Source organism: Thalassophryne amazonica, chromosome 7, assembly GCF_902500255.1.
Source record: "Thalassophryne amazonica chromosome 7, fThaAma1.1, whole genome shotgun sequence".
In the NCBI taxonomy this organism is placed as follows: Eukaryota; Metazoa; Chordata; class Actinopteri; order Batrachoidiformes; family Batrachoididae; genus Thalassophryne; species Thalassophryne amazonica.
In genome coordinates this window covers 117722968-117748265 of record NC_047109.1, presented here as the reverse complement: position 1 = coordinate 117748265, position 25298 = coordinate 117722968, and the positions used below count along the sequence as shown (strand labels likewise).

Sequence of the window (25298 nt, the reverse complement as noted above, 5' to 3'; positions counted from 1 at the left end):
ATATTGCATTTTTCTGGTTTCATTAGGAGCTGCAACAAGAGATTGAAGACTTCTGTTGAATTCTGTACAGGAAAAGAACATACAAGCACAAAATTTCAGTGGAACTCTACTGGCACTTCCAGGTTTTGTCTTAAGTACATTTTTACAGTACTGTTTGCTATTTAATTAAATAATACTCTTCTAAATATTGTCCTGTGCTTTTTTTTTCTTGGCAGTAAAATGAACTGTAAAATCCTGAAGATTATTCAGTGAGGAATTTGTAGTTTCAGCTTTAACTCAAGGGGACAATCAGATTGTCCCACAGCCACTGAAGTATTCCTTTTTTCCCCCCAACTTGTTCACAATCAAATTTATTGATAACACTAATATGTAGTAAGTGTAGCAGAGATCAGCTTTGAGAACATGCTGTGATGTCGTCGACTGCACTTGGCCACATTCAGTGACGCGCTGCAGTGCGTGTGTAGGACAACAGGAAGGGAAAAGTGGTGTTCAGTCAGCATAAGTAGGTCAGATCACAGGTGTGTTACCCCGTTCCACTTCCAGTCATTGTATCGTTACCACAAACCAAACCATTCATCATGTTATGTGACAGAATGGAAAATAAGTGCAACAACAGAGGAGTTGTATGAATTGATTACTTCTCAGGTCCCAACAACACATTGGCAAAACTTACCAGCTCATGGGGCTGCATTGGCTCAAGAGTGCCAACCACCAGGCAGACATGAGGTTTGTCTTGGCTCCAAGAAATCATTGAAGCTGAAACACCCCAAGTCCTCAAGAACATGAACCGAGATGTTTATTAATTACGCAGTCAATGTCTGTGCACCTTTCCTCTCTTTTTTTTTTTTTAACAGTCTACACGATCCTTATCAACACCCAGCAACAGTCTGTTCAAACAAAAACACTAATAAGAACTATTACAATTTAGTTGCCATAGATGAAGGCTGTTGGCACAGTTGCTCTACATCCTTAGGAGTTTCCCCCTTTGGCTGACCTGGTAAAACCGTGGTCTGAAGTCGAAGTAATCTTTGAACCCCATCATGGCTACAAAGATATGTCATCTGGTCACATGAGGATACATATAAAGCGTTTTAAACCATATAATCATTTCAGATGTTTACGATTCTACTTGAGACCAAGGCACTACCAGGTCAGCCGAAGGGGACGTTCCCTCGAGACAAGACAGTAGCAGGGCTTTTTTAAGGATTTTTTACAACTGCACATTTATGAAAATTTGGCACCAAATGAGAATTTTCCAGGGTGATGGGGCCTTTGCCTACAGTGATAGTGAGGTGTGAGGACACTGGTGACTGGTCACTGTCATGGGGCCGGGGCTGTACACCTTCAGCCTTCCCTACTTCAGCCTGACCCTACTCTGCCAGAGAGATAAATCATAATTGGATATGATTGCTGGTTTTATAATGTAAATATCAGAACCCTTTTACAAGGGATACATGTTTATTAGGAAAAGACCACCAAGAAACACCTACACTAAGGCATGTAGCTTTAGTTGCTAATTTACCACCAGGGGTAGCTAGAGGTAGCAGGGTCTCCTGCAGGGGCAGTTTCTTTTCCTCAACTTCCTTTATTCATCTCAGGCAGCAAGACACAATGATAACATACTGAATTACCTCATTCACACGAAACTCCTCAATGCCATAAGAATTCAGCCTTCACTGCCCTTCAGGACATGACTGACTGTTTCATACACCTGCCTTGAAGGCTCTATATGTAAGTAGTACTACATGAATGACATTAAATATGAATATTATAGCTAGACTATTATACCATAGGCCTGTAATATCTGCCAGGCTATTGAGGCTAAGATCATCAGTAAGATGTTTTGGCTTATGCTAATTAGTTGTGCAACCTGCACACAAAAGCAAGCTTAACTGCTTAAGTGTGAGTCTGCACAAATTTAATTTAAACAGGATTTTAAATGGACTTCCACATGATTGGAAATTGTAAGGAAAAAAAAACCTCTCCATTTCTCTCACCTTGCAGATTTGCCCACTGATGTAATTTGTACCCAAATCATAGCCAGTAAAGATAGTCGATGAGCATTCATGAATAGATGGTTGCATAATCAAGTAACAGACAGCAACAAAGATGCAGAAAATGAGCTACAAAAGAGTGAAAGGGCTTTAACAGAAGCTGCAGAACCAGAGCATGATAAATGAGAGCATTCTTGCTGTCGTACTGGAGCCCAAAGAAAAAAGTACGACTACCTCAAAACAAGACAATAAAGGAAAACTCACACTGGAATAAGCTGACACATGCATAGAAATGGCAGACATTTTGTGAGATGTAATGTGTGTCATGATGATTTGGACACAGTAAAGAAACACACCTGGAAAGGCAAACTGCCTAATATTGTTTTGGAGGAGGGTGCTGTGTACAGAGAAGCAACAGTCACTAACCATTTTGAATCTGATCTCCATCAAGCTGTTGTAAGCCAAAAAAGACATTCCAGTTTATTGAAAACAGAGATACTAGAACAAACACCAATGGGAATGGCAGTTTCAAAAGCTAATGAAGAATTAGCCAACAAAATAGGAGGCTTGTTGACACGTTTATGCTGATGCCAAGCGACTTACCCTATCAGCATACTCATTCCCAATGTGGATAGTTGTGAGCAAAAAAGCACAAGCCTTCAGATTCAATGATAAGTCGCACGATCTGACAGGAAGCAAATTGAGTGAAGACCTTCAATATGTCTCACCTGCATCCCATCATGAGTTCTTGGAAGAAATTATCAAAGTTGACAGAGCTCACCTCTTGGAAAGAATCGAGAAGTCACTGGCAGTGTCACTGCGCTGTGATGGATCTGTCGACCGAACACAAATTGACAAAATCTACGTTTTGGCAAAACTTGTTGGTGAAGATGGTGAAGACTTAGTATTTCTTGGTGCTGAAGAGCCTACTGCCAGAGGGGCCAGTGGAGTGTATGATGCTGTAGTAAGAGCTTGCCAAAAAACTATTGGTGATGATGCAATGCCTCTGCTGAGAAGTGTTTCTTCATTTGTAACTGATGGAGCCAGTGTCAACACTGGCGAAAAGAATGGCTTATGGGTACAATTTGATGAGGCAGTACAGTCCAATATTCCAACCATGAAGATTTGGTGTGCAGTGCATAGGTCCCAGCTGGCATGGAAATCTGTAACTGACAGTATTGAAGAGGTTAGCCACCACCTGCAAAAGCTTGCAGGCATGTCCTCCTACTTCCATACATCAGGGCTGCGTACAAGGGAACTGAAAGATATTGCATCTGAAAATAACCTTGAATACCTATCTGCCTCGTATGTTTGAGGTTAGATGGACTCAGTTCACCAATTCCATGCTCCAGTCTGTTTTGGTCTCATGGAACGCACTTGTCTTGTACTTCAAGAGTGCTCCAGCAAGAGATGTACAAGCTAAAGGTATTCTGACTTTCTTAACAAGCAAGCAAAACCTGGAACTCTTGGCATATATTGCTGATATACTGTCAGTTTTCTCCCGATTTCAACAAAGAATTCAAGCTGATGATGTAACAGTAATAAATCTACATGAACAAATTCAACTTGTGAAAACTAACTTAGCAAACTTGGAAGTCAATGATCTGCTTGGTGGTTGGGTGGCAGCCCTGAAAGGCCAAATTATTAGTGATGAAAATGGATTCTCTCTGAAAGGGATTGAGCTGACTGACCACATCAGGCGAAGAAGAGGCCATCACTTGTATGTCACAGACCAGCGGGATACCGCTACTGTACGACATGAAGTCATAGAGGCTGTCACAATCTTTTTGGACCAACTGTTTGATGCTGATGGAGATCTAATGCCGCTTATCTCCAGGCAATCCACACACAGATCTGCCCAGACTTTGACCTCATGGAATTGGATTTGGAATATCGGGATGCAGTGAATTCAGATTTGACCAGTGGCACGTTGGCTTCTTTAAGCTTGTCTGAGTTGGTTAAGAAACTTGCTGGATCTGAAGGAAGTTTCCATAATCTGTTGGTGGCTTTAGCCCGTATACTTGCAGCCAAGCCTCACTCTGCAGATGTTGAACATATCATTAGCTCCAGTAATGTGCTGAAATCAGATGACAGAATGAGTATGTCTGTTGAAACCGAGAATTTATACCTTTATGTGCATCACAAGATGGTGGACATAGAAGAGTGGGATCCAAGACCAGCCGCTTCATCATGGCTTCAGACAAAGTCACGCCGCCACAGACAGACCAAAAGTTCGTCTTCAGCCTTACTTCTTTGGGGTGTTTGCAGAAGCAAGCAAGGCCAATAAACGGGAAGGTTCTAACCCTGAAATGGCTGGCCCCTCAAAAAAACGTGCCTTTTGAAGTTCATATATTATCTCTTGTATTTTGCATTTCTTAATGAGAGATTTTCTTGCGCATGGTGAACATACCCACCCGGAAACTGAACATTCTTTGAATGTTCATTGAATGTTTGCATGAGAACATTTGCAAACATGGCATGAACATCGGATGAACATCATATGAACAAAGAATGAGGACAGGTAATGTTTCCATGCAAACATTCAATGAACATTATACAAACATTCACAAACATATGAACAGTTGAACCAGAACATTAAATGAACATTTGTAGAATGTTTGCATGCAAACATTACTTGTCCTCATTCTTTGTTCATATGATGTTCGTGGAATGTTCCTGCTCAATATATCTACAATTTTTTTGTGATTTTTCCTATTGAGAACTAAAAATGACGTAAAACAAACTTTATAAATGTTTTAAAATTCAACAGGTTTTATTCAAATACTAACTTGCAATGTATTCATGGAATTCACATATAAAATCAATAATGCAGAAACTTTTGAAATCACTTACAGATTTAATGATGGAATTCATCTTTACAGAATTAAACATCATGCTCAAAAATAAAGCACATAAAATGAAAAATGTTCAACTTTACAGAAGATTTCTTACATGGCATACCACTGACACTACTCCAAAAGATGTTCAGACAAAAGAATAAATCTTCGAGAAATAATAATGAAACCTAAAAAAAAAATCTATTGATCTACAACCAACTACACATTTTAGGAACAAAAATAAATTCAGCTTACATCTACATACAGTTAATAATACTTTGATATTTAAGAGCAAAACTGTGGACAGTTTTAAAACAAAAATTCCCTGAGAAAATTCTTATGAAAAAATATTAAGAGTTTTTAATCACAGATTTGAAGACTCAGTATGACAGTCAGATACGACAATGCAACTTGCTGAACACACATTTTTAAGAGCGAAACTGAACAGCTTAACACAAACAAATTACAATCAAATTTCCTGAGGAAATTCACATGACAAAACACTAAGTTTTTATCACATAGAAGTACAGTCAGATACAATATAATTGAACAATTTTTAAAGCAAAATTGAACAGTTTTAACACAAACACATTCCAATAAAATTTCCTGAGGAAATTCATGATAAAAAATATACAAAAATAATAAAAAGTTATTAATTTAAATTAATGTTTGATCACCAGAGAAAAAGTTTCTCCGGAAGTAAAATTAAATTTTATCAAAAATATTCCATGTACAAGGCAAATTAAATGCTGCTACTAATCTGCTCATAATCTTTGATATTATGAAATATAAACACAATGCTAAAATACCCTCAGCCATATGAGGACTGTCTTCTTAATAATTACTTAATTGGTATCGCAGTGCAAAGTGTGTATGTATATATATATATATATATATATACATACCATAGACTGCAGGATGTGTGCACACTGATGTCTGCGAGATGTCTTGTGTTATCAGGTTGTGAAAATAGCGTTTTCCGTTTTCGAAGTGTTTTTCAGTAGCTTTACATAATATGATAGACATGTTAGAGTTACACGGAAATTAATCTGTTTCGTAGCAGATTCTGCCATGTTGCATTAGCAGCCAGAGAGAGACCAGACGTCACGGTGCCTCTCTACTGTGACTGGGTGTCAGAAGAAGTCGGCATGAGGAGTTTATTCGGACATTCCATTGTTAACGGACATTTTGTAATGAAAGAACGTGCGGGCAGAGTCGCATGTCGGGCCGGACCCGACCGCGGGGGGGTCGCGACAGGAAAAACACCTCCGTGTTGGAAACCTTAACGGGCAAGTTGGAACATGCCCAAGCTGTTAAACAATTTCTCAGTTACTCACTTGTTGAAAGCCATCAAAAGCCGCCTGAATTTTACAAATGGTTTTCAACACGGAGGTGTTTTTCCTGTCGCGGCGCACACAGATTCGCCGAGTCCTCACGGAAACGACTCAGCGAATTTGCACGCACGTCTTTCATTAAAAAAATGTCCTTAAACAGTGGAATGTCCGCATAAAGTCCTCATGCCGGCCTCTTCTGAATCTTCTGTTCTCTCACGACGTCCTGGGTGAATTAAGCCTTAAATTAGGATGTTTTCAGGTCGAAAGAGGCCGACGACGGTGCCTGGAAGCGCTGCGCGATGTCCCGCTCCATGGGAAGTCCATACAGCGACAGAAACACCCCATAATCTCTCAGCCGTTAAACTTTTCACCAAAAACCAGCTAAATTTCTCGAATAGTGTCCACTCGGATATTCCTCACAGGTCCAGAAAAATTTTTGATAAAGCAATGCGCGCCGTCTCGAGCAGCGTGTGAAACAAAGGAATTCAGCTGAGAGGGCTGAACCACATCTCACTCAAGGCCTGCCCACAGGGAAATGACGTCACCGACACGTGTGAAAAAACTCACGCATGCGCACAAGGGTTCAAGCATGACTGGTGTAATCGCACGTCATTCAAATCCATATAGTTAAAAAAAATAAGTGTCAGTTTCTTATCTAATAGACCTCGTATTTGCTTGCAGAATTTTTCTCAGGTTAGTTATCAGCGAGGTATACCACACAGGTGAAAGCAGATCAGACAAAAATGATTAATCCTCTGTACCCAACGCTATTTGTGTAAAGGGCCTTTCACACCGCATGCTTTGGAAGTGTCAGAGGCATCACAAATCGGTCTAAAAAGCATTATTTTCAATGAAACACGTAGCTTTTTACAGGCGTTAGAAGTGTCGCGTCAAAAGCTGAGCTAAACAGATGCTTCTACCAGGAGTGTGCGCATTCCTCCTTGTCAACAGAATGACATTCAAAGTTCAACCCAATCCAACTTTTGGCGCTCTGAACTGTGACAAAGCTTCGCACTGTCCAATAGAAACGTGTTGGGTCCAAACATGGAAGACTCCTGGCAGAAACCACTGATCTCTACAAAACAGAAACATGTCACAGGACTGCTCATTTATACAGAGCAGTTTTCTGTAGAAAAATCCTTGCAAATGTTTAACCCCAAAATTAATTTGATTGTGAAATCAAATTGCTATAGTAAAGCTTTTTCTTGGTTCATCGACACATATACAACATGGCGATCATTCAGCTTTCCTCTGGGGGGAAAAAAAAGAAAGAAAAAAAGAGCGAAAATCTCAGCCCCCCTGCTGCATGCGTCGCGTCAGGGCGTAGGGAGGCATTGACACAACGTGACTGACGACACATTGGGAGTTGTTGCCTGACGTGTATAAAGCATGCAATGTGAAAGGCCCTTTAGTTGCTAGTTTCCATAAATACAGCATGTCTATAATACACTGTGTAAAAAAAAAAAAAGGCAAAACTTTATTGAAGTGAAGAGGACCTAACAAACAGAAAACATTAACTCACTTCTTTGAGTGACTTTACTGGAAGCCCCATTACTTCCAGGCACTGCTTGTAATTGGTTCAAGCCTACACTTCTGGTTTAGCTGGCCAACCTTCGGATAATCGTGTCAGCAGCGTCCACATTGTTCTCTCTCCTGGTATGTCTGGGAACCAACACTTTCAGGGATGGTCCAAGGATGTAGTGCATCAACTTTGTCATTCAGCTGTTCGATACTGTGAATGATGTCATTCTGCTTCTCCTGGAACACAAAATGTATATAGATCCACATGTTACAACCTTAATACAGAAGTTCCCACTTTTTTTTATTAAATCCTATGCTTCATAAATGATTAAGCCAATGCTGTTGACCTTTCATCATGAGCACGGACAAATCTGTGAATGAACCGAGTGATGAAAGTGAGCTTACTCAGGTCTATTCCAAAAGAATCTCCAAAAATTAATTTTTTTGTTGGCACAGGTCAGTTTTTCCACCCCAGATAAGGTGGTAAACCTCAGTAGTACAGCATAGAAGTCCTTATGTTTCAAGTGTATGGTACCATAGACAGTATGCACACACTACGCAAATGAAACATTATGCAAGGGACACAATTTTTTATGTAAGAAATTCTGAAACTTTATATTAGCAATAAATAAATGTTTATTGAGTAACAGGGCCTGTAAATTATTTCTTTAAGGAAGGAAAGTTAGCATATACAACTTCATTACTGACATAATTTGAAAATAGAGTAAAATCTATCCCAAACAGAACAAAGTATTTCTTGCCAGAAATGTTTGAATATTTTGCTTGCTGAACATGAATTTTAGAATCTACTGGCACAAGACACTATACAATCTTATTTAACCATTATAGTACAAACCTCTGCATAATCGGGCTGATGTGAATCAACTGCAGGCAAACACTCAACCCACTGATCAGATGGAGGATTCACTGATTCAACAACTCTTATGGCAGCCGGCGTGGTTGCTGTTAGGGGGAAAACAAGCATCCAAAAATATTATCACAAGCTTATCTTCATAAAGTCTCTTTCTGGGCACTGACATGACTTAAACTTCAAATGCGTCAACACCTAATAAAAGAGAGTATATATTTTAGTCATGTTTTAGTCAAAATATTAATTAGGCCTGTGCCTCTCTGTGGCTAACGTTAGCTCCATGCTAGTCAAAAATGTGTTGGTTTGGTTCCTATTAATCTATGGCTGGCATAATCAAGCTTCAAGGAAGTTTTGTTATTTCTGGCTAAAACCAATTTGTGCTCACATCAGATTCCGTTACCTTCTTTTGATAGTCACAGCGTCGATATCACGGAACAAAGGCCGCGCCATTTGAAGCTAGCTGCTAACTCTTGGGTAGCTATGTGGTGCTTCTTTGTGAGGAATCCCAGTCAACAAGCGTCCAACGTTAGTCTCCTCTTCTGCTCTCAGTGGTCTCTTAATCACAGTATAGAGACTGAACAGGCGAATTAACTTGTGGAACACAAACTTCTATTTGCTAAAACAGAACGGAGTTGAGTGCTATAACGCAGCTAAGTCTTCTTCTTCTGCTCTGTTAAACAGCGGGTTTTAACCCAACTCGGTGCACTACTGCCACCAACTGGTTCGTGAGCAGCACTGCAAGCAACTGTGAAGCAGCAAGCATATTGTTAACAAAATAATTTAATAGTAAATAGATCTATGTACAAAAACTACTTGAAATCAAATGAATTCATTTGAATTGTATCCTCTGATAATGTTGGTCAAACATGTTTTAAAATAAAGCACTATAGTGTTTCAGACGTTCTGACCCAATTATTACAGTACTTTTGTGAGACAGCATTTGTCTGAGCTGATAAACCTGCTCTGGCTTTACCTTTAACCACGAAGGAACCAAACACTTCTGCTAGAAATTTGTTAACTTAATTGGCAATATATGAATGTATAATGTGATTACAGGAAATTATACACAATGATCACTGTTGCTTTTTTATTTATTTTTTTATTTTTACCAGAATGAGTATGTTGCATTTTACATACAGAAATGATTGTATCCAGGTGTTATATTGTGTACAATGTACATGTTTTACCGTGGATAATTATAATATCAAGCCTCACTGCAAACATGAATTAAGCAGCTGATATTAAAGGAATCAGAAAGCAAGAAATATGTTGTAACAATTATGTGGTAACAGTTTAAACCAAACACTGTTCAACTGTGACATGAAGTCATCCTCAAATGAGGCCTGAGTGAAACAGTAAATCGTGGACAAATGTTCATTCTGGAAATGTGAAATCGAGTTGATTTCTGCCACTGTAACATGTGTGACTGTTATATTGCAAGTTGTGAAGTGACCAGTAAAAAATATTATTTGTCTGTGAGCCGTTTTATTTAAATGTCAATGCTTCCTGCTCATGCATGTTGAAAACATTATTTTGTAAATCAATTTTTTTTAACTTTAATGTTTTTTTTTTCCTTATTTTCAAAAATGCTAAAGATAGGGGGTTTTTTTTTTGTTTTTTTTATTTGGCAAAATGTATGTAACTCAGGTCTGTGGGACGTCTGGATAATAAGCTGCTATTGCAATCTGTTTCCATAAAAAACATATTTTTGGTAGCTGACAATCACAGTCTGTAGTGATGTAAATTATTTTGCAAAAATTAATATTCCAATTAACAGAGTGCATGTTTATGCAAGTTGCACCAAGACATGTTTCGGAGTTAGCTCTGTCAGTTTATTACAGTAATCTTGAAATTATACAGTATATTCATTAGGCCTGAATAAATCATAAATCGACAAATTCTTGGTTACCATGGTAGAGTGCTTAAATTATTTCCTATTGTTCATTCTACCTATGTTCGCACACATAATTTAAATGGAGTCCAACATTAACTTTCTGTATGCCGTAAATAATATTTAATGTTTTCCTATAATGTGAAATTTTACACACACATATATATATATATATATATATATATATATATATATATATATATATATATATATATATATACACACACACACACAGACATACACACTTTTATTTAGAGGCAAGCTTTACACATACAACATGAACATTATGTGAATGTTGAACATTAAGCATACATTCTATGAACATTTGATTGATTTTTGCAAATGTTTCCTTACATGTTTGTCTAATGTTTGCGTCCATGCAAACATTAGACAAACATAACAAACATTATATGAACATTTGCAAACTTGCTGAACAGTAAATGAACATTCTATGAATGTTCAGTTGATGTTTGCAAATTTTCGCCTCCATGCAAACATTAGACAAACATCACAAACATTACATGAACGTTCACAAACTTGCTGAACAGTAAACAAACATTCTATGAACATTTGTTTGATGTTTGCAAATGTTCCCTTCCGGGTGGGTACTCACCGTGAGTAACCCCTTTCAGCTACTCGTTCTCTTCATGTGTAGTGGTTAAGGACAGGATTGTAAGACTTGCTCACCATGCGCAGGATATCTAGCAGTGCTAGATTTTCCATGCACGGTGACCATACTCACAGTCCGTGTGTAGTGACTAACGAATCGTAGGGACCTGACTTACTTATGACCAACAGGATATAGGGAATTTGACCTGTCCTACATTCCAGCCATGTGGCCTGGTTTAGTATCAGTGTCAGGGCCTAATGGGGCCATGGGGTTGACAAGTAGCAGGAAAATGTTCTGTGTGTAGCGACTTACTACTGGGTAGCAGAAAGGGGTTGCATACATGGTGAGCATGCTACTGGTGCGCAAGGAAACCATCATGTGCAATGGGTTTTAGAGTACGTTCTGATTTTGTAGGCCTACTGTATGCACTACATTGATTGTAATAGTTTTCTTTCCTGGAATAAAGATCAATTTTGCAGCCCTGATTTTCAAGTTTGTCAGAGAGCTATACATTTTACTGCAAAAAAGCATAAATTCAATACTGCACAAAATCCTTTTTACAACTGCACACTTTTCTTTTAAACTGCATGTTCAGGGGGTCTAGTGCACGTTAAAAAAAGCCCTGGACAGTAGGAACACCTCTTCAATGTGGACTTCACCTTCTTACATGTGAATTGACCTTTTAACACAAACTGATCAAATGGGGTGTGTGACATGATCGTTACAACAGACAGACTTACAGTATGGCAGCAAATATTTCTAGCTCCTGCTTTGGCTGATACTTTGCACATAAAAAATATAATGCAATGCTAAAATACCCTTAACCGCATGAGCATGAAAAATAGGAAAGTGACATTTTGACCTGTTAAAATAGGTCCAGGTTCGCCATCATGAATTTGTCCAAGGTCTGTGTCCCAAGAATGTTCTCTGAATTTGAAGATCCTGGCAGTAACAGGATTTATGCTGAACACAAACAGACAAGCAGATGCAAGGCCTTCACAATACCCAATGACCATGTTTTGATGGCCTCGGGTAATAAAACGCCACAGCTGATTGGTCTCTAACAGAACAGACTTTGGGATCCACTTCAGTAATATACAAGTTGTGATTGTTGCTGATATTTAAATATCTTTAATTCAATTAAAATAGTTAAAGTGATCACGAGTACGACCCTAAGGAGTAGAATGTGAATCAGCAAAGGTGAATAAACATGGTCATGATGTACTTGGGATGCTAAGTGCGAGCTGTAGTAATGTGTTTTCCAGTGCAGCGTTTTATTTACGACTGATGCTTCACTTTGGATCAAGTAAAATGCGACTTTTTTGTTTTTCAACAGTGACGATAGTTTTGGTTATTAAACTGCAGAAACCTGACTGGACGCTTTGTTTTGCCCTTCACGCTGGTTGCTGTGACAGTGCATTAAGGGAGGTCAGTCTGAACTCCAGTAAAAGTTTTTATCTGTTGTTTTTCAGTTGACTGTTGGTTTATTACTAATCTGTTAATACTATATTATTAATCATATTGCTGATCTTATACATATCTACACCCCCACGAGAGCATTCAGAGCCGTTGATCAGCTCCTCCTTGTGCCTAAAAGCAGACAGACGAGCCGGGGGACACTGTGCTTTTTCATGAGCTGCCCACTCATCAAAATCACCACCACCCTGGATACTTTTAAAAACTTAGTTTTATTCCATGGCTTTTAATACTGTGTGAGAGTTGTGTGGTCTTCTGTGTGTTTTTGTGCATTTATCTCTTACTGTTTTATCTGATATCTTTTTGTTTTTAATCTATTGCATTTACATTTTATTTTATATTTTATCTGTTGTGCAGCACTTTGGTAACCTTGTTTTTAAAATGTGCTATACAAATAAAGGTGGCTTGGATTGGTGTTAAGATTTTTTGTTTGTTTAATTCTCGTGGTTTCTCGTTGAGTTTCGTGTCCTTAAGTAGCTCCTCGCGGGTCACGTAAGGACACTTGGCAGCGAGCCACTTTAGTAACTTTTAGACCTTTACAACTTAAGTCGACACCAACTTTTAACCATAAATCAGCCGAAACGTTAAGTAGCATTAGCAGCACGAGGAAAAAGTACGAAAGAAATGCGGGTTTTTGGGGGGGAATATTCCAACATTTTCGGAGCGGCCCGTGTCGCTGGATAATGACGTCAGCACGTCGAATGATGACGCTGAATTAAAAAAAAAAAAAAAAAATAGCCGTTAACGAATATCGGAGAAATGGGTCAGCAGCTGTCTCGGTGTTGGACGTGTTCTGGATGTAACGAAGCTGCTTTTGCGGGTTTAACTTTATAACGGGGGTTTAAAGAAGAGGAGAGGAAATGTTTGGCTGAGCCGTGGAACCGAGTATCCCCCTGCTGGGTTCGGGAGACCCGAAAACCGACGAACCGACACTGTGTGGGCGACCCGACCGGCTGCAGCCGAACGGAGGAACGGGGACAGGACGGGCTGAAGCGGGAGCCGGAATTTTTCTCCGTCTGTGGACCCCTGAAATTCTTCCAGTAAGTCTACAGCCCGGCAGGATCGATCAGAATGACCGGCTCCGTTAGCACCGGCTACATCCGGTGTTCGGCTATAGGCCGCTCGGTTCGACACCGCGAGGGGCTCCAATCAATCAATACACCAGTTAGTCAGTGTTATGTTCGATAACAGCAGGAATGAAAGGTTTAATGGTGAAGGAAGACATGAGTGAGAACAGATGGAGCAAAAAATAAAGTACGTTTAATTTACTGTAAATCTATAAAATGTCATTAACCAAAACATTTTAATCTTTCACTGTCAAAAGCGACCTTTAGAGTTATGGGGAACTGGCATGCTGCACACGTGCTTGTCCACTATTTTCCATTTCTAGGCTGCTACCAAAAGATAAGACATGAAATAAAAACAGAACATCCAAAATTAGGTTTTTTGGAAGTAAGATAGTGGCAATGGTACGTAGGATCTCTCTCATTGGTGAATGTAGGTCATGTGCTCATGAGGCTACGTACTTGTACATGTATTTGCTATTGATATGTGGATTCCAAATCTATCTTAACCACAACAACTAGTCTTAACCCATAACAGTAATCCCAAACCACACAAGGTTACGCACAATTGTTATTAATACGACTACGTACAAATGTTATTACTACGGCTACGTACAGGTGGCCGCTGCCTTCTGCAGCCCCTGATTTTGTGTTTCTCTCAGGCAGTGGCAGTTCATACATAGCCGTGTTTGTATATAGTGAACTTCTGTTGGTACGTAGCATCTCTCTCTTTGGTCAGTATAGGTAACGTGATCTTGAGGCTACATACTTGTACATGTATTTGCTGTTGATACATAGATCCCAAAACTACGTTAACCAGTAATCCTAACCATAACAAGGCTGCACTACATACAAATAGAATTTGGGATGATTAATGTGGCTACGTGCAAATAGCCACTTCCTGTAAGTAATTGCACTCTTTAGTATAACACATAAATGATCACTTTTTGCAGCCAGTTTTCTTCAGACAAGTGGGGGATGGAAACATGAACATTTCTAAGTTGCTAAAAGTGTCTTGTACTTTATCTACATCAGTCATTAATAACAAATGCAAACATTTCGGTAAAACTGTCCATCGGAGGCCCTTCTCAAAAACTGACTAAGAGTAAGAGGGACAATGGTAAGGAGAGTCACCCAGATAACCCAAAAGAAGTTAATTGGCTTCTGTTGTTGTGATTAGAGAAAATGTGCAGGGTGCAAATTTTGTATTTTGTGTCACCACTCAGCTTCAGAAGCGAAGGATTTTCATACCACAAAACAGGTTAAATCAAGGCTTTCATCTGCCTTCTGGTAAACTGCAGCTGAACTTTCAAGTCTTCCTTTGAAGAAAATCCTCTTCTGTACCGCTTCATCATGAAGCAAAACATGCACAAAATTTCTGCAGGACTGTTTCCTTATCCAGACAGATTTGCGGTGCAACCAAAGTGTTCACAGCACTTTTCCACATTTTATGTTACAGCCTTATTCCAAAATGGAGCAAATGGAGTAAAATTCTTTTTCCCTCAAAATTCTATTCACAACACCCTATAATGACAACATGAAAAAAGTTTTTTTGTTGGTTTTTTTTGTTTTTTGTTGTGTTGCAAATTTATTATGAATAAAAAAAAAAAAAAGAAATCACATGTGCATAAGTATTCACAGCCTTTGCTCAATACTTTGTTGATGCACCTTTGGCAGCAATTACAGCCTCAAGTCTTCTTGAATATGATGCCACAAGCTTGGTGCACTTATCTTCGGACAGTTTGGTTCATTGCTCTTTGCAGCACCTCTCAAGCTCCCTCAGGTTGGATGGGGAGCGTCGGTGCACAGACATTTTCAGATCTCTCCAGAGATGTTCAGTCATATTCAGGTCTGGGCTCTGGCTGGACCACTCAAGGACATTCACAGAGTTTTCCTGAAGCCACTCCTTTGATATCTTGGCTGTGTGCTTAGGGTCATTGTCCCACTGAAAGATGAACCGTCGCCCCGGTCTGAGGTCCAGAGCGCTCTGGAGCAGGTTTTCATCCAGGATGTCTCTGTACATTGCTGCATTCATCTTTCCCTCAATCCTGACTAGTCTCCCAGTTCCTGCTGCTGAAAAACATCCCCACAGCATGATGCTGCCACCACCATGCTTCACTGTGGGGATGGTGCCTGGTTTCTTCCAAACATGACACCAAAGAGTTCAATCTTTGTCTCATCAGACCAGAGAATTTTGTTTCTCCTGGTCTGAGAGTCCTTCAGGTGCCTTTTGCCAAACTCCAGGTGGGCTGCCATCTGCCTTTTACTAAGGAGTGTCTTCCATCTGGTCACTCTACCATACAGGCCTGATTGGTGGATTGTTGCAGAGACGGTTGTCCTTCTAGAATTTTCTCCTCTCTCCACAGAGGAATGCTGGAGCTCTGACAGAGTGACCATCGGGTTCTTGGTCACCTCCCTGACTAAGGTCCTTCTTCCTTGATAGCTCAGTTTAGACGGGTGTCCAGCTCTAGGAAGAGTCCTAGTGGATCTGAACTTTTCCATTTATAGATGATGGAGGCCACTGTGCTCATTGGGACCTTCAAAGCAGCAGAAATGTTTCTGTACCCTTCTCCAGATTTGTGCCTCCAGACAATCCTGACTCAGAGGTCTACAGACAATTCCTTTGACTTCATGCTTGGTTTGTGTCAACTGTGACACCTTATATGTAGACAGGTGTGTGTCTTTCCAAATCATGTCCAATCAACTGACTTTACCCCAGGTGGACTCCAGTTAAGCTGTAGAAACATCTCAAGGATGATCACTGGAAACAGGAGACACCTCAGCTCAATTTTGAGCTTTATGGCAAAGGGTGTGAATACTTATGTACACGTGATTTCTTAGTTTGTTTGTTTGTCTTTAATTAATTTGCAAAAGTAAAAAAAAAAAGAAAACTAGCTGTAGAAGTGATGGTTTACTTGTGTTACATTGAAGGGTGCAGTTATTTAAGCAACTCATAGTTATGGATTTTATGTTTTTACTTAATTGCTGTCAGTTCGGAAGGTTCTGGCTTCAAATCCCACCCCTGCCACATTTCTCCATGTAATGTGGAGTTGCGTCAGGAAGGGCATCCGGCGTAAAACCTGTGCCAAATCAACATGCAGATCCACCTTGGATTTGCTGTGGCGACCCCGAGTGCAAACAAGGGAGCAGCCGAAGGGACTTAATTGCTGTCATGTGGTACGTTAGTTTTTACTGTGGGTTTAAAGGGCATCTTTTTAGGAATGTTTTGTGTGTGTGTGTGTGTGTGTATATATATATATATATATATATATATATATATATATATATATATATATATATATATATATATATATATATATATATATAAAATGTGTAAACTTACAACAGATGTCTCAACATTGTTAGGAAATGGCACAAGTTTGATAGTTTCAGGCCAGTCATACTGCACTTCCAAAAGATCGACTTTACACATATGTTGAATAATGACTGAACCTTGAGCTATGCTATGACTGTAAAACTTGGTTTGTTAATTTTTTATTTTCCAAACTTAAATGACAGAATCTAGCAGTTTCATTGTACATCTGGAGTTGCATCAGTCAGGGCATCTGGTGTAAATCAACATGCAAATCCACACCGGATCTGCTGTGGCAGTCTAGAGCAAATAAAAAGTTTAGAGTTGATTTCAATTGTTGGACTTGCTTTTGGAGTTCATTTGAGTTGCTCATTAAGAAATTTGTATGAATGACGCTGTGCGCTAAATTTGCCTAGAGCAGACTGACCTCATAATCCAATCATGCTCAACGGAGACCTGTGACACCTGAAGAAGTTACAAGTTGTGACACCTGAAGAAGTTACAAGTATTTCTATAAAAACTTCTTGTTGCTTCACCAGTCTCAGTTTTATGGTGGAATGGCACAGAAAGGCATTGTTTAGAAAAGTGAAAGACTGTAATAGACTTTTGAGTAAAATAGTTTTAATTGATCACTCTTTTTATGTATTATCTGACAAAGAAAACATCAGATCTGATACTATTCATGGTGTTGTTTCTTCCAGCACAAATATACAAACCGCTGCAGCCTGCAAGCAAACCCACATGAGGCATGTGAGCTGTGACTCTTTTATCACAGATCTGCTTTACCCAGAGTAGAAGTCAACAAGACCCAGTTTGACAATGTCTAGCCGCCGGAAATCGACCACGCCTTGCATGGTGCTGCCCTCTGATGTGGTGGAGCAGGAGGAGGTGGAGGACAAAACGGAAAGGGCACCCGAGGAAGAGGCTGAGGAGGAGGCGAAGATGAACAAAGGAGTGGACGAGAGCCCGATTACAGAGGAGCTCGGCCAGTCAGTCGTTGTTGTTCCCGCCCCACCAGATACAGGTACTGTGTCAGAACATTCAAGATCACGCAAGCTTTGATCACTTATGGTGGCTAAACAGTGCAAGATACGCCCCTACTTACTCTTAGATATGAATAAGAAGTCATGTATGTGCTTTCTAGTGGCTAAACGGTGCCATGGCTATTATGGCTATTATAAGATATGGGTAGGGAGTCATATGTGGGCTTATGTTATGCAACTTCTAATTTGACCTTGAGTGACCTCAAACATATTCAATGTCATATGGATGGTGGTCTTATATTAATGACCACCATGTAGTCCTTTGGGGCAAAGATCATACTGAATGTAATCATGATCTCTGCCAGTACACGGTCTGTTTCATCTTTTTTAAATTCAGGTAAATAATAATCCAGCCCACATGAACTCCTGATGACGATCCTGTTTATCGTCTTTGAGTTCACAGAATCTGTAGAAGAAAGGTCTATCAGCTGCTTTTAGCTATTTTTTATCCTGGTTTGGATACATAAAATATCTCCCAATTAAACTCTATATTTTCATTGTAGATGAGCCAATCATCGCCACTGTGGAAGACAGCGAAGTTCTCTGTCCATCATTGAAACGCAGTGCAACAAACCCACCAGAAGATCTCTGCTTCGAGCAGCTAACCCAGGAGCTGCAGTCCGACATGCCGGAGGAGGGAGGAGCAGACGCCGCATTGGCTGCCGCCATTTCTCTCAGCAAGACCCCAATCATGAGGATGAAGAACAAATCTGAACCAAAGAGAATAGCTGTGTCCCTGAAATCAGCAGACGAGGGAGTTAATGCTTTTGGAGGAGGTGGTGAGGGAGAAGTGGGAGAGCAGCAACCTATCGAGGCTCCTTTGGGTCCTCTGACCCCCGTGGAGATGCTGCTGCATGATTCCTTGAAGCTTGGAGGCGGCGGTTTGCTGCTCAGCCAGCCGCCGTCGGAGCAGCAGAGGAAAACATCCATATTAAACCCCACAGTCCTGCCCGCCGGCCTGGCACAGGTAGGGACATCACAGCGCTTTAGCAAAGTCCTTTTTAGGAGCATGGTGTAGGAAATCAGTTACTCCTATTTCAATTTCAATTTATTTTAACTTATATAGCGCCAAATCACAACAGCTTTGCCTCAAGATGCTTCACACAAGTAAGGTCTAACCTTACTAACCCCCAGAGCAACAGTGGTAAGGAAAAACTCTGAGGAAGAAATCTCAAGCAGACCAGACTCAAAGGTGTGACCCTCTGCTTGGGCCATGATACAGACACAAATTACAGAACAGTTCACAAAACAAATATACAGGAAATGCTGTTGATGCACAGGACAGGACAAATACCACACCAGCACAAATACCACACCCATCTCTGGATGGAGCAAAGTCCTCCTCTGAAAAATGCATGATCATCCCGATCATCCCATAAATCAATCAATCTATCTTCATTCATTAACAAAATTTCTATGAACAAGGAACAAAAGGAAGATAAATCTTTTAAACAGTTATTTATAACATAAATTCATACAAAATCCATAAGCTTTCACAATTCCATCCCCAACACAGTCTCCTCGTCAGTCACCAAACATCAGATAAACATCATTAACAGTGACATAACTGTTTTACATTTCAGCAGTTGCATTCACTTTTCTTCTAATTTACGTATTCTCTCATAAGTTTATCCTTATACATTTTTTTGAACTTAGAAAATATTTGTACAATGTTTAATTTCTTCAGTTAGTGCATTCCAAAGCTTGACTCCATAAACAGACACAATCATAGTTGTCCGTGCGAATTTGGTCTGAAAATTATATTTTCTTCTGTGGCAGGCGGTCTGTGTAACAAGACTGAATAGATTTTGGACATCATCTGGTAAAATACCACGCTTAGCTTTCCACATAAGAGAAATTTTTGAGTCAAGAAAATCTTTACATTTTAATTGATTGGTTGCAATAAACAAATTATTAGTATGCTCTCTGTAACCTTTCTTGTTGACTATTGTAATGGCTCTGTTTTGTAGCAAATACAAGGACTTAGTAGTACTGTTATGTATTACCCCAGACTTCAGCACAACAAGAATGGAAGAATCATTGAGCAATACAGCATACAGAACGAGTTACATTCAAACAAATTTTTTACTTTAAATAAAATACCTATGCTTTTAACTAACTTTCTTTTTTATGTAATCTGTGTGGGCTTTCCAGTTTAATTTCTCATCCAACACAACACCAAGAAACTTAACTTCATTAACTCTTTCTATAATAACTCCTGGGTCAGCTGCTCAACACTGAGATCCTCTGGTGGGTTTTCAGTAATAACTTCATCAGTGGTCATTTTCACATCATCATTCTTTCTCAGATTACCAAAAATCATATAGTTTATTTTGTCCCAGTTTAAAGTCAACTTATTTTCATTAGACCAATTTCTCACTTTTATAGTTTCTTCTCCTATTATTTCTATTATTTCCAGCAGATTATTTCCTAAATAATATATGCTGGTATCATCAGCAAACAACAAAAATTTAGCATTTTAGAAGATTGACATATGTCATTAATAAATAAAAGAAAAAGCAAAGGCCTTGCAGAACTTCACATTTAATCTATCTACAATCAGAATTGAGCCCGTTTACATGTACATATCGCTGACAATTTGTAATATAACTTTGAAGCTGCTGGTGTGCTATGCCCCTAATCCTATACTTATATAATACAAATAAAGATAAAGATCAGCTTTATTTATCCCAAAGGAAATTATTTTGCCAGAGTACAGAAACAGTAAACAGAAAACAATGTTTTTTGTTTTGCTTTTTTTTTTTTTACAATAAGTACAACAAATTTATGCAAAAGTCTGAATAACTTAATAACTCTGAATAACTGTGTTCATTATGAATTCATCCTGCAGAGCAGGGAGGAATGATACAGTCTTACTGCCAGGTAGGAATGTTAGGAGGACAAGGATTGACAGATTTTCACCACACATTGCTGTTAGGCCTTGGAAGACTCCATTGAATTTTGGAGGTCATCTGGGTCAGGATTTCACTTTGTAGACTTTTAAGGATTACATCAAAACTTACTTCACGGATACAACATCACAGTGTAAAACCAAGATCAGGAAGACACTGTTTTGTTTCAGATTATGAATTACATATGAGATTGCAACATCTTGATCAGTCAGACCATTCTGGATCAATATGCAATTATTGCATTGTGTTGTGGAATCCAGATCCAGGTAAAGTCTGGGTCACGATGTGAATCACATATCTGTTATTTTGAGTCCTCATCAACCCTTGGTGGATGTCAGAAATCTCAGATTGCTCTTGTTGGTAATTGCAGGGTTCTGGTGGCCACTGAGGTTACAGTTGCTTGTAGATTTAACAGCATCCTTAAACACAGTCTGCTTGGTCTCAATCCAACCAGATGAAAATGGGTACTGGTCTTCTTGACTGGGGTGTAACCTGTGTTGAACTGGTGTCCCCCCCAGGGGGAGCTGTAGACTCTCATCCGCAGATGAGCTCCAGCATCAACAGGCCTCAGGGCGAATATAGGATTTACTTCGTGAAGCTAAGATGTCTTTTTAACAACCTCTGGTATGCTTCAGGACTTCATTGGAAGTTTTCCCAGTCTCATAGTAAGTCCCTTCAGCTGCTCCCTTGTTTGCACTTGGGGTCGCCACAGTAAATCCAAGGGGGATTCATGTTGGTTTGGCCCAGGGTTTACACCGGATGTCCTTCCTGATGCAACTCCATATTACATGGAGAAATGTGACAGGGGTGGGGTTTGAACTGGGAACCTTCTGCACTGAAACCAAGTGCACTAACTGTAATTGAATTAAATCCACTAAAAAAATACACAGACATATACACAGGTACTCTGAATGCTGTACTGACAGCAGACCATTCAGGAGATTAGCATTGTTTCATATTCTGAAGAAGATCCGGGCTCTCAGTAACTTCCGTGACTTGGCCTGGATGTGGCGAAGGTTTCAACCTCTGTGAAAGAGTCCCGTATTTTGACAGTGACATTTGTGTCTCTAGAAAGTTGACCTGTAAGGTTGAGATGTTTGGGAAGAGCTTATGGATTCATGAGGTTGCTGGAGGTGTATGGTGATGTTACTACCACTGCAGGAGAGTGAAGTCTTACTGGTTTAGGACTGTCTTCCTCTATGGCTGCGACACCTGGACTTTAAGCAGTGATCTGGGTTGAATCCTTTGATACTCGTGTTCCGTTGTGATGACCTTCTGTCAAATGATTGGTTACTTGGGGCAACCTAGATAAGGTTTACTACTTTAATTGTGAAAGAACATCAGTTATATTACGGTGGTTTTGGCATTGTCTTGAGTGTGATCCAGTATGCATGCTCCTTTTTGCTGAGCACCACTGACTGGAAAAGGCCAAAGTAGACCTCTTGAAGTAGACCTCTGCAGCCAGGAAGTAGACCTCCATCTACCGCCTGGCTGCAGCAGAAAGATGACTATTTTGGGAAGGTGGCGATTACATGGTGTTCTGTCTCAGTGGTTGCCAGTTTTGACTTAGGGCTGTTTCATTGGTTGGTGTGCCACTACAACATGCTTCGAGACCTTACCTGACCTGGCAGGTTAGAGATCATCTTTACCCATAGAACAGCAGGACAGCAATATTCTCAGCAGGACTGCTGTTATCCATAGAACAGCAGTCCTGCTGATAATACTCAATGTCTTTTGTGGACATTTTGTTTGAATAGGACAGGGGTCGGCAACCCACGCCTCCAGAGCCGCATGTAGCTCTTTTAAATCCTCCACAGCAGCTCCCTGTACCTTAAAGGTTCCGTGTCCATGATTTTTTTTTTTTCCATCCTGTGCAGCAGTGTCTTTTAATTTGAAAATCTCAGAGGATTTCAGACTGAGTGATGCTGTGATGTAACTGTAGCACCTCTGCAAGCAACCAATCATATGGAGTATCTTGACGAAGGCGAGAACTTTGTTTTTGGACTAAGATGCTACGTTCTGCGTGAGGGTGAGAACATCAGTGCAGTGAGCCAGCAAGCGTGGAGCAGAGAGGGAGAATTTTAACCTGAGTGTGAAGCAACATGTTAACATGTGAACCATCTTATTTCTCGCTCCGCTTTCACTGCCGGTGTGGTTCTGACGCTACGTCCTGTTCACACAATGTGCGCGTGTCAGCGACAATTATACTGAATTTATGAGATGATGAGATTAAATAAATGGTCAGAATTCCTTAAAAGATGAGAATACGAGTATATGAATGCACAAAATAAAAATCATGCATTTGTGTATTTACCTGATGTGGAGAAACTCTGCAGTGATGTTTAGAAGAAGAAATCACATTCAGCAGGTGAAAACTCTGAACTTTATAGGCTGTTATTTTCCAAAGGTATTTATTTTGGATCTTTATTTTGAGTCTTAATGTAGTTGTTTTATGTTCAGGCACAAAACGTGAGAGAGGAGGAGAAAAAAACCCCCAGGATGAATTCCAATCAGAATAAAAATACAAGCTTCTAATTTATGTTATCTTTCAGAGTTATTAGGCTGCAGCTATATGTTTTATTTATTTCAAAGTGAGTTACCTCTTTTATTCTTATTTTAAAAAAAACATTGGAGTCGATAGTAAAGAAGCTTGAATCTTCGACTGGACTGGGTTGCTTGACGTGAGGACGTTTCGCTTCAAATCTCAGAAGCTTCCTCAGCTAAAATTCTTGCTCTGGTAGTCTGATATAACAGTAAAACATAACAGTTTGTCAGAGTCAGAAGCTGGGGACCTCCGACTAAGGGTCACAGCAGTGCTTAACAGTGCTAAGCCTCCTCCGTCCAACATCACAGGAGAAGAACAGAAAGCTTTGTCAGCACTGCAGAACGACCAAAGCATCCTTATCCTGCCAGCAGATAAAGGCAGATGCACGGTGGTCCTGAACACATCGGACTACGAGGCCAAGATCAACAACTTGCTCACTGACTCCAGTACATACGAACATCTGAAGAGAGACCCCACTAGCGGCTGTAAGAAGAAAATCATTAGCTACCTCCAAAACCTGGAGAAAGAGGGACTCATCGACAGGTAGACATACTACAGACTGTACCCGGGGGACGCCACTCCGTGCATCTATGGACTGCCCAAAATCCACAAACAGGACGTGCCACTCAGGCCTATTGTATGTAACACAGATTCCATCACATACAATTTGGCCAAGCACCTCAAGTGGATTTTGGCTCCTCTAGTGGGTAACTCAGAACACCATGTGGAGAACATACAAGATTTTGTGAACAAGATCAAGGACCTGCAGCTGGAGGCAGATGAAACTATGGTGTCATTTGATGTGACTTCGTTGTTCACCTGCATCCCCACCGCGGAGGTCGTCTCAGCTGTGAGGCAGAGACTGCTGGAGGATGTGTCTCTACTTGAAAGGACCAAACTCACACTAGACCACATCTGCCAACTCTTGGAAATCTGTCTTAACACCACGTATTTCCTGTTTAGGGGGAATTACTACAGACAGATCCATGGTTGTGCGATGGGGTCTCTGGTATCCCCCATTGTGGCCAATCTGTACATGGAGCGAGTGGAGAAGACAGCCTTGATGTCTTTCACGGGCATCTCTCCCAGTCACTGGTTCAGATATGTCGATGACACATGGGTTAAAATCAAGCAACAGGAGGTCGAGGACTTTACAGAACACATCAACTCGGTGGATTCCAATATCAAGTTCACACGTGAGGATGCCAGAAACAACCATTTAGCCTTCTTGGACTGTGATGTTACGATTGGAGAGAACAGGCAGCTCCAGACAGGGGTTTACAGAAAACCCACTCACACTGACCAATATCTGCTCTTTGGTTCAAACCACCCCTTTGAACACAAGCTCTGGGTGATCAGGATGCTTCAACACAGAGCCCTACAGGTGCCCACAACTGCAGAGGGAAGGGCTAAAGAACAACAACTTGTCTGGAAAGCCCTCACAGTATGTGGGTACCCACGATGGTCCCTGGACAAAGTGCAGAAGTCCCAGAAAACAAAGAGACCAGATAGACAGGAGACAGAGACAAGAACAAGAGTGTCTCTCCCGTATTTAGCAGGAGTAGGGGAAAAACTACAGAGGATCTTCAGACAGCACAAAATCCCAGTTTACTTTAAACCGGTTAGCACCTTAAGACAGAAATTAGTTCACCCTAAGGACAGGATCCCTACTTACAAACAGAGCAATGTAGTGTATTCTATCAGATGTCAGGAAAACTGTAACGAATACTACATAGGTGAGACTAAGCAACCTTTACAAAAAAGGCTATACCAGCACCGCAGAGAGGGTGCCAGTGGACCTCAGTCTGCAGTTTATCTCCACCTTAAAGACACTAACCACACGTTTGAGCACAAGGAAGTTAAAATATTAGCCAGAGAGAAGAAATG

At 40.2% G+C, this 25298-nt stretch overlaps 2 protein-coding genes across 2 annotated transcripts in view; both read left to right on the top strand.

Annotated features, from left to right (window-relative positions):
- Positions 1–187, top strand: part of LOC117514816 (ATPase family AAA domain-containing protein 2-like) — a 94577-nt gene extending 94390 nt beyond the window's left edge. Inside the window, 1 exon segment of the mRNA XM_034175409.1 lies at positions 27–187. Within this exon segment, the coding sequence (XP_034031300.1) occupies positions 27–59 (33 nt within the window). The 3' untranslated portion in view covers positions 60–187.
- Positions 188–13265: 13078 nt separating this feature from the next.
- LOC117513525 (zinc fingers and homeoboxes protein 1-like) overlaps positions 13266–25298 on the top strand; it is a 19176-nt gene continuing 7143 nt past the window's right edge. The window contains 3 exon segments of the mRNA XM_034173693.1: positions 13266–13574; positions 17613–17935; positions 18458–18966. Of these exon segments, the coding sequence (XP_034029584.1) occupies positions 17731–17935; positions 18458–18966 (714 nt within the window). The 5' untranslated portion in view covers positions 13266–13574; positions 17613–17730.